Below are 9,252 nucleotides of genomic sequence, written 5' to 3'. Positions count from 1 at the left end.
ATCTTCTACCTTTGATCGAAGATCGATGATCCTCGATCTCGATTAAGACCGACTTAGAGGTTGATGAGGATAAGACAAGAGGAGTAGAAATAAAAGAGGGCTTCGACATGTTTCAGAGTTCCGAAGAGAAGTGGACTTCTCATGCAAATATTTTCTGCAATATATGACACTGATTTGATCAAGACTCTATTTGTTCCACTCGAGTTTAACATACTATATCAGAACAGATGAATTTATATGTGTACTCTAATGATCTCACAGTTAACAAAAACTTGTTGCTCTCACCAATGTTTTTCTTAAAACGTTTTACTCTGTGATTTTTCTTTTGCCAATCACTACAATCCATTTAACATCAATGAATGCTGTTTTGTTATATATTTTTAATATTTTTTTTGAAAAATAATTGACGAACAAACATTATTATAAACTATCATCTTAATCTAAATTTTTTTTATATCATATGATTGACTAAACCTCTCAACTAATTCTTCAAAGACTTATTCTAAATTTATGATCATCTTATGCATCATAACGATAACTTTGTTGTTCGATAATCATCGTAGCACGTTCCACGATGTGCTGATTGAAACGTTGACAGTAACAATGGTGATAATAATGAATGTATGAGTAGAAAATCATGGGATAGAGTCTTAAACTCTCTAATAGTCTTCTGGGTTTAACTATACGAATACGAATACAGGTACAATTTAGGGACTACAATGTTATTCAGGTTATTTAGTTAATTATTTTTTATTCATTGCTATAACTATGTTTTTTATATTTAGGCCTTTTTTACTTACCTTATTTTTATTCTGATAAATCTATCATCTTCTGTTATTGGCATACTAAATCTTATTAAGAAACAACAATAACGGGACTACATGTTAATTGATTTTTTTTTTTTTTTTATTGCTCCACATTTTCTTTTATCATTGATGTTTGTTTTTTTTTATTCATATTATTTCTTAATAGTATGACTAAATTTCTTATATTCATCAGACTAATTCTCCTGAGACTTCGATTCTAAATTGATGAAACTATTTTTGTGATCGTCGAAGCATATTCCCAAAAATGATCGAACCCGTCAGTCATATACCCGCTTGACCACCACAAGGGGTGTGAATTGTGATGATGGAACAAGGGGTCCACCACAAGCCCCACGGGTGGGTGAGTCGACAATTAAATTTCGCCAACGTTATTGCTGGAGCAACCGCTGCCGTCCAAAACCCAAACGTAACAGTAATCGGACGGTCTAGAATTATCTTCAGTACCTAATCCGTGTCGCCCCCAAAACCGTCATCCGAGTCAACCCCCATGGGGGCTACTGTTTGTCGACACGTGTCCCTCGCCCGATCCTTCCTCCTCTTTCCATCGAGATGGTGCCGCGACCGGGTACCCTCCGATTGCCGGTCCTCGATGCTACCCATATAAAAGCTTTCCCAACTCCTTTTCCTCTTCCCTTTCCCTCTTCTATCTTTTGCCGATTATTTTGTGCCATTTTTCTGCTCCTGGAAAACTTCGTCGAGTTCAAGAAGAACACAAGGCAATGACCTCCGATCCATGAATCATGTGGAATATCGTGGAAGCACCTGTTCTTTAGATTGATTGATCTGGGGTCTGTCTTGAAGACCTTCTTATACGGTTTTCTATTCTTTTAGGGAGAATCGTGATCTGTTGTTGTGATTTCTGTAGATTTCCTTGGTTTTCCTGCTTAGATCCGTTGATAAGTGGTGTTGCCATTGCTAAAGTTGGGATTTTGTTGAGTTTGTTTAGGTTTTGTATAATGTCGACGAATTCGGTGGCAAGCATCCAATCTATGGTGGTTCTCTTTAGGAGATTTGGTGCTGTTAGGGGATTTTATTTACATTTTTTTGCTGATTTTGATTAAGTTTGACATTGTAGAGGGATTTTAATTGCTTCACAATTGCTTGCTTCCATTCCTTCGCAGTTGACATTTGGAGCTGGAACCTCTTCTTGGAAAAGGAAAGTTCAATTTTTAGAGGGCTGTTATTTGAAAAGGAGCAACTTTTTCTGAGGTGATTACCTTTGTTCCGATTGGATCTCGACATATTTGATATCACACGGTGGCGGAGAGGTACTAGATTGCGAAACGGTACCACCGCTTGAAAGGTCACTTTGAATCATTGCTTCTATTTCTAGACAGTTGCATTAATGGCTCGGAAGGGATCAGGTTACCCGGCACCGAATCCTCACCCCCATTGATGATGTTGGACGGAATGCACGGAAGCAAGGCTAATGGATCTTCAACCGGTGGTGGCAACGAAGATCCTGAGTCCTCGGAGAGCGTGAAGGATGCGAGAGTCAGGAAACCCCCTCGACACCTCTCGGTCATTCGGCATTCCGTGAGCACTGCACGGCTGGTCCGTTTGGCTAGATTAGTGTGTTTTTATTTTTCCTTTATGAGCCTGTCTATTTGAACCTGGCAATTCCATCGCCATATTTTTAATGATCATGACCCAATTGCCTAATTTTTCCAGGGTTTGGATTTGGGGACTCTTGCTTTGATTTCTCCACAGGAAAGGCAGACTGGATTCTTGCCTGTGTTCCGGTCGGGAAGCTGTTCAGAGATCGGGCCCAAGTCACACATGGAGGATGAGCACATCTGCATAGATAATCTTGTCGAACATCTTAGAGCTTCCCCCAGTTTCCCATCTCCTGGTGCTTTTTATGGAGTGAGATTCACTTATGTGGAGTTCAATTCTTCTCATTTCGTGATTGTTACATGGTCTCGTATTTGGCCATAATGTGCTCTGCTGCTTAGCATTTTGTTGACCTCTTGATCTTTCAGATATTGTTCTTAGCATTTGATGGTCTATATTGCTGTTGTAACCCCCTTTTTGGTGATTGCAATTAATGGTGTCAATATTTTGGACCCTGTTACAGTTAGTGATCTGCTGAGCGGTCACTGAGATTAAGCAGTTTGAATTTGCAGGTTTTTGATGGACATGGTGGTGTGGATGCAGCATATTTTGTTCGAAATAATATCCTTAAGTACATAATTGAGGACGGCCATTTCCCGTCTAGTGTGGAGAAGGCCATAAAGAGTGCATTTATTAAAGCTGATTATGCGCTTGCTGATTCCCATTCACTTGATCGCACTTCTGGAACTACAGCACTTACTGCCCTTATTTTGGGAAGGTAAGGTTTGATGTTACTTCCTAACAGTATTTATCCTGTAAGATGTAATGAAGTTGATGTGTTGGTAGTTGAATGTTAATGCTTTATGAACATTTTACTGTTCAATAGCCGAGAACTGCATTACGTAAGCACTATAAGGCCTTGAATGTAACGGCAGTTATCCAATATATTTTCTGTGGAAGCGCATAATTTATCATTGTAGATTTTCTTTTGAAATTAATATTTATTCTTAATCGTCAACAAAGTTTTCAGTTTGTCCGAAGACGTGATTATCTCATGTCGACAGATCAACAGTATCAAATCTGTAATATTTAAGGTCTGAATGCAATTGTTCTGTATGACATTTTCTTTCAAGTCCTTTGATATTGGCACTCTTTACTGCCCATGTTACTTCATAATTAGATCTGTCATGCTTTGTGCTGTATCATAATTTAATTTGTGGTCAGAGAATTGACAGTTTACAGAGTCTTTAGGTGGAAAATTTTGCTTGGATAATTTGATATGTTGTATAACTTCCGTGTTCAAGAAACATGCAAGATCTTTCGATTGTTTATTTCTATTGCTCTCCTCTAGGATTTGTTATATGCTGGTTAATATTAATTGAATACTTGATTTTCTTCGACGAGTTGCCTGTACGTTATAAATTCCTAATTTCTTTCCCTTGTAGGTCGTTGCTCATTGCTAATGCAGGTGATTGCCGAGCTGTATTAGGGAAGCGTGGCAGAGCAATCGAACTTTCCAGAGACCATAAACCTAACTGCAATGCTGAACGGCTTAGAATTGAGAAGCTAGGTGGCAGTGTTTACGACGGATATCTTAATGGTCAGCTATCTGTAGCAAGGGCTCTCGGTGACTGGCACATGAAGGGCTCCAAAGGTTCTGCGTGCCCCCTTAGCGCTGAACCAGAGTTACAGGAAGCAATCCTAACAGAAGAGGATGAGTTTTTAGTAATAGGCTGTGATGGCCTTTGGGATGTCATGAGCAGTCAATGTGCAGTGACGATAACTAGGAAGGAGCTGATGCTTCACAATGATCCTGAGAAATGCTCGAGAGAGCTTGTGCGAGAAGCGCTGAAGCGGAACACTTGTGACAATCTAACTGTCGTGGTCATCTGCTTTACTCCAGATCCGCCACCGCCCATTGAGATCCCGAGGACTCGAGTTCGAAGGAGCATATCCTTAGAAGGTCTACATGTCCTAAAGGGTGCTCTGGACGGCAACATTTGATGCTAAACTTTTAGTTCCCCATTCTTCCATTCTGTAGCCTGTAAAGAATGGAGGCTCTCGACATATTTGGCCTCCATTTCCAAATAAATCATGTCGGCTGGTGTATTTTCAATGAGGCTGTAGGTAAATTTTGTAGATTTGAAATTTAAGTTTCTATGAATAACATTTGATGAGTCTGTAACTTAAATCAATTTGCCTTTATAAGTATTATTTCCTTTGATTTTGCTGCCCTGAGAATCTTATTTCATGATGGAGGGGTTGCATTTTTGTGAGATACCAGGTTATATATTTGAACAATGAGAATCTTTGTTGCTGACAAAAACATTATCTATATTTCTGAAACTAACTTTGAGCATTGAAGCATATCAAACTTCCCTAACTCATTATGTTTAGGACTAATCTTCTGCATTCCTTCCTTTCACAATGTTGTGATCCCACCAAATTACATTATTGAAATCTTTGTTCATGTATGAAAAGAATTAAGGAAATGAAAAATGTTAAATGTCACAGATGATGCTTTTGTTCCTTGTCACTGAAAAACCCCGGAGGTAACCTGCAATAAGGAAAATATTTCTAGTGAGATATCTCCCCACCTCAAGAAAAGCAATCTGATAAATTGATGAGAACTAGCATCAAAACCTTATGAGATCAAGAAGATGCTTAACGTATAACACTTGATCTTAGCCAAAAGGCCACTCGATCAAGAAACGAATATGCTCGTTTACCTGCAACTTTGCGGAATGCTCCACGAGAACCTGCTCTTCATCTCTGTGTCCTGCGGCAGTGACATAAACTTCCTCCAGTCGTCGAGCATCGCTCTCAAATCGTCGATCTTTTTGCCTAATCCGATACAGCAGTTGGCGTGCATAGTGCACACCTTATTAAGATCTCTGCTTGGCTCGCAAAACCCACCGAAGCGCTCGGTGCTCAGAAACTTAATGCCCACTCCCATTCGCCTCACAGATGGATCGTACTTGATGATGTTAAGCACGTTCTGCTCATGAACTCCAGGGAACCTCAATCGCGACGAGTACCAATACTTGTAGAACTCGATGCTTCTGTGGTTGGACTTCACGTAGTTGAATCCGTTGTTCGGCCAGTTCTTGAGATTAGTAGGACCCCCCAAAAAGTTGTCGCAGGAAATCTGGAAATCTCCATCTGCGTAGAAGTATGGCAATGGATTCCGGAACCACATCACATCTACATCCTGCAATGCAACCAGCAGTGGAGTTGATCAGATGCTCTGTTACCATATCACCAAAATCATGTCAATGACTGTCGAGAATGGTGGTTAATCTCACCACACTACGCAACTGTTATCTGATACCACCAGACTTGCAGTTGAGCCCCCAGAATTGTGGTTTTTCTTTTACAAGTATTTGATATAGAATAATTAATTGTCATGAAACATAGTAAATGTGACGCTATGGAGAGTAGCTCATAAATTGCATGAAATAAAATGATATTAGTATGACGAACTCAGAAAAGGACTTTTTGGGGACGTCAAATAGAAATTAATTTTATGAACAATATGATTTCGAGCGTAAGCTAGTAGAGGAGACACTATCCATTAATTTTTATTTATTTATTTCTCTATTCATAAGTTTTTTTTTTTCAAATACCATCTTTTTTCTTTTTTAATCAGAACTAGTGCATTTAAAAAAAGCTTATGGCCTTCCATGAGACATGAATGACCTATTTATTATATTCTTAACATTTCCATTCTTCAAATGGTTTTATTATTCTTCAAAATAATAAAAAACATCAACCGACATGATTTTATGGGAAAGACCGACACTTTCCCATTCTTCAAATGGTTCCTACCCCCGTGGAAATTGGAGATGTCACGTGGGCTCATGTGGGACGGACGTGCCTCTCATTTGCCGGTCGGGAGACGTAAGTGGGGGTAAAAAATCATATTTTTTTCCTAGATTAGGTAGCAAAGGCCATGAAATAATGACCTATTATGTTTGACCCCAATTCATCTTATTGTTCTCCACTATCCGTCTTTTAAAACATGAAAATGACATTAATATTTATGCAAAAATTTAAACTAGCTAATCTTAGTCAATATTGCATAAAGAACATTAATATCATTTAGAATCCATATACCAAAATCACTATTTAGGAAGCAAAATTTATATATGATTTTTATTTAATTGAAGGTAGGACTCACCGAGAAGATGAAGTTGTAGCCTTTCTCAAGAACTAGGCGAAGGAAATCCAGCCTCGCCCACATCATGTCCAAGTACTCGGGCGTGTTGAAGACCTTCTCGCCGGAGAAATCCACCCCCTCGGCCTTAAAATCGAAGCAGTGGCGGTGCACCGCGAGGCACCGCTCGTACGCCCTGTCGTCCACCGCGACGATCACCAGGTGGTTCAGCAGCTCGCGCGTGCCGTCGCCGATGCGGAAGCTCTCGAGGAACAGATCCAGCACCGATCCGGGAGCCGACCAGAAGCCGTTCAGGGAGGTCAGTATCACCGTCTTGTCCTCGGTGGCCGCCTCCCTCAGCACTCTCTCCAGCCTCTCGTCCTGCCCTTCCTGCTGCAACCACCACAACGAGACCACGATACTCATGCTCCAGGGATCTTTCTTCTTCTCCTCCTTCTTTTTCCTAGCTAGTAAAAGTACTTCACGGACTCACCGGGGGAGGAGAGGAGCTCGGCGGCGGCTCGGAAGAGACGGCGGCGACGACGGTAGGCGCTTGGTCTACGCGGAGGGACGACTGGGGGAAGGGCAACGCGGGCGTGGTTGCGCGGTAGAGCAGGATGAGAGAGAGGGCGACGACCATGAGGAAGGGGAGCGGGGCGAGGCAGCGGCGGGTGATGGCGTCCGCCGGGTTGCCGCCGAAGACGGAGGCGGCGGGGGAGGAAGACTTCATGGCAGCGGCTGGGGCAGACAAGCAGGAGCGCGTCTTCCTCCACGGAAGCACTGGCGATCGGTTTATAGCTGGAAAGAACGGGGAAGACTCCATGAAGGATTCGCTCATTGGCAACGGATGCTGTGGGTATCGCGTCGGTGTCTCCACGTTGGTTGAGCTCTCAACGTCGACGAGTGCACCCCAAGTCCATGCTTCCCCAAACAGGCTCCCATGTCGGGTCCTTAATCTGCGTTAGCGAAGCGATTGGGCCCGTGCCATGTGAATCTGATTCGGTCCAGACTCGCTTTGCCGCGCCCAAACAGACGGCTTGATTAGACTGCTGCCGGCGATCAGATCATTGGTGACCTACCAAGGAGGGCCCCACGACCGGGCTCGGTCACATTGGCATTTCTCACACGCCACAAACAAATTAGTGACTCTGATCCGATTAATTCGATATTAGATACGAGCTAACTTTTAATTGGTGTAAAAGAAAGAAGAAAAATTAGTGTCATGTTACTAAATAGCAAAGTCAAAATTATATTGATACGCATGTGGCTCACTCATACACCATAAGGAGCTCAAGTAGTAAGTCAAATCGGTGTGTGGTTCGTAACTTGGACCGATTCGATGAGACCAAAATTATTAGTTCGACCTAATCCAAGTCAGGGACGATGCGTCACATCAACGTGTTACTCGAGATTTGGGGATTGACATGACATGCCCCCATTGGAAAAAGTCTTGGTGACGAGAATACCTCGAAATTATTGGCTAATTAATATAATATTAATCTAGAAATTGATGAAGGAAGCTAAACGTTCTTTGTTAATCGGTCAAACAAGTCTGCCAGATTCGCAGGAACAATATTTAATCACTGTCTTGGGTTTGCTAGGACGTTTCTTTTTGAGGTTGATACGTGGATGCATCCGAGTTAATAGAAATGTTGAGGTCAACTCTCGAGAACCATACAATAATATCCTACCAAACCAATGGAAACGAAGCCAGGTCAGGTGCATGCACCAACCTTGTTTAGTTTCTGCCTCGGAGCCTCCATTATCGAATTAGTACCTCAAGAGGTTGTGTATTAATTTTCGTTTTTTCAGATCAAAACACCGTATTATGTAAACGATTAGCGATTTGGTTGCCACAAAGAGAATCAACAATACCAGAAAATGATTTTGATTGCAAGAATAGATCGATTGATGATGATTAAGTTTCAACGTTGGCACAACAACCGACGATGATTAATAGTGACAACAAGAATAATGAAACGAAAATGAATTATTATCCGCGATAATGGTAAGTAGAGAGATGACAAAGACAGGTGTTGGTCGTAGTAATCAATGTCGATGGGTGGAAGACGATGATGATTAATAATAATTATGTGATCGACTGATATTAAACCCGAAGCACCTCAAAATTTCCAATTGGAGAGCCGCAAGAACAAAACAAAAAGATCTCTCCAAAATGAAGAAACAGCAATGAGATGGCCATTTTGTCTATTCCAATCCAACGCATGAAGACCTCCACTAGCTTTTTCTTTGAGTTCTGTTGTGTTCTAATTTGGCTGATGATGAAACTGACACTTGACCTAAACTTTTAACATAATCCAGGATAATTTATCGAAGCTTCCACACCTACTTCTCAAAATCTTTTCTTCCATGGAATAAGAGATCGATCGATCGAGTTTCTCTCAGGTACATGGCTCTCGTTAAGTAGTTCTCTTGGCCTTCACCACAAGGGAATTCTTTTGGCATCTGACCTTCGTGTTGGAACAAAGTCCTCAGAGGACTTTAAAGTAGTTCTCTTTGTCTTCTGTCTCTCAGGAGACTTTGTTGCACAGCGAAAGCAAACGAGAATAGGTGACTCCATCTACTGCAATCCATGGAGGGGGGAGCAGAAGAGGCAACCTTGATTCGGTATAATATTGTACAAACGATAACGAAGATGAAATGAAATATAAGCAATAATTAGTCGGAGAATATATTTGCCAGTCTTTTCGTCTA

General features: G+C 41.3%; 2 protein-coding genes across 8 annotated transcripts; one reads left to right on the top strand and one right to left on the bottom strand.

The window, feature by feature from the left end:
• Nucleotides 1–1,410: 1,410 nt before the first annotated feature.
• On the top strand, nucleotides 1,411–4,616 carry LOC135581452 (probable protein phosphatase 2C 27). Of its 7 annotated transcripts, XM_065152416.1 has the most exons (7): nucleotides 1,411–1,615; nucleotides 1,774–1,841; nucleotides 1,949–2,036; nucleotides 2,165–2,381; nucleotides 2,499–2,693; nucleotides 2,954–3,159; nucleotides 3,827–4,616. In XM_065152416.1, exons 2-7 carry the CDS (start codon nucleotides 1,784–1,786, stop codon nucleotides 4,383–4,385), a joined length of 1,323 nt encoding a protein of 440 aa, XP_065008488.1. In that variant the 5' UTR covers nucleotides 1,411–1,615; nucleotides 1,774–1,783; the 3' UTR covers nucleotides 4,386–4,616. The 7 variants fall into 7 exon arrangements, with proteins under 7 accessions (XP_065008488.1, XP_065008487.1, XP_065008493.1 ...); XM_065152415.1 differs by having other exon boundaries at nucleotides 1,411–1,841; XM_065152421.1 differs by lacking the exon at nucleotides 1,774–1,841 and having other exon boundaries at nucleotides 1,413–1,615.
• Nucleotides 4,617–4,690: 74 nt separating this feature from the next.
• LOC135638889 (uncharacterized protein At4g15970-like) lies at nucleotides 4,691–7,459 on the bottom strand. Its single transcript, XM_065152423.1, has 4 exons — nucleotides 7,031–7,459; nucleotides 6,562–6,930; nucleotides 5,111–5,592; nucleotides 4,691–4,938 (listed from the first exon to the last, which is right to left on the bottom strand). The coding sequence occupies exons 1-4, from the start codon at nucleotides 7,373–7,375 to the stop codon at nucleotides 4,890–4,892; spliced, it is 1,245 nt and encodes a 414-aa protein (XP_065008495.1). The 5' UTR covers nucleotides 7,376–7,459; the 3' UTR covers nucleotides 4,691–4,889.
• Nucleotides 7,460–9,252: the final 1,793 nt, after the last annotated feature.

The sequence above is a fragment of the Musa acuminata genome, chromosome BXJ3-5 (assembly GCF_036884655.1).
Source record: "Musa acuminata AAA Group cultivar baxijiao chromosome BXJ3-5, Cavendish_Baxijiao_AAA, whole genome shotgun sequence".
NCBI lineage: Eukaryota > Viridiplantae > Streptophyta > Magnoliopsida > Zingiberales > Musaceae > Musa > Musa acuminata.
This window is presented reverse-complemented; position numbering and strand designations above follow the sequence as displayed.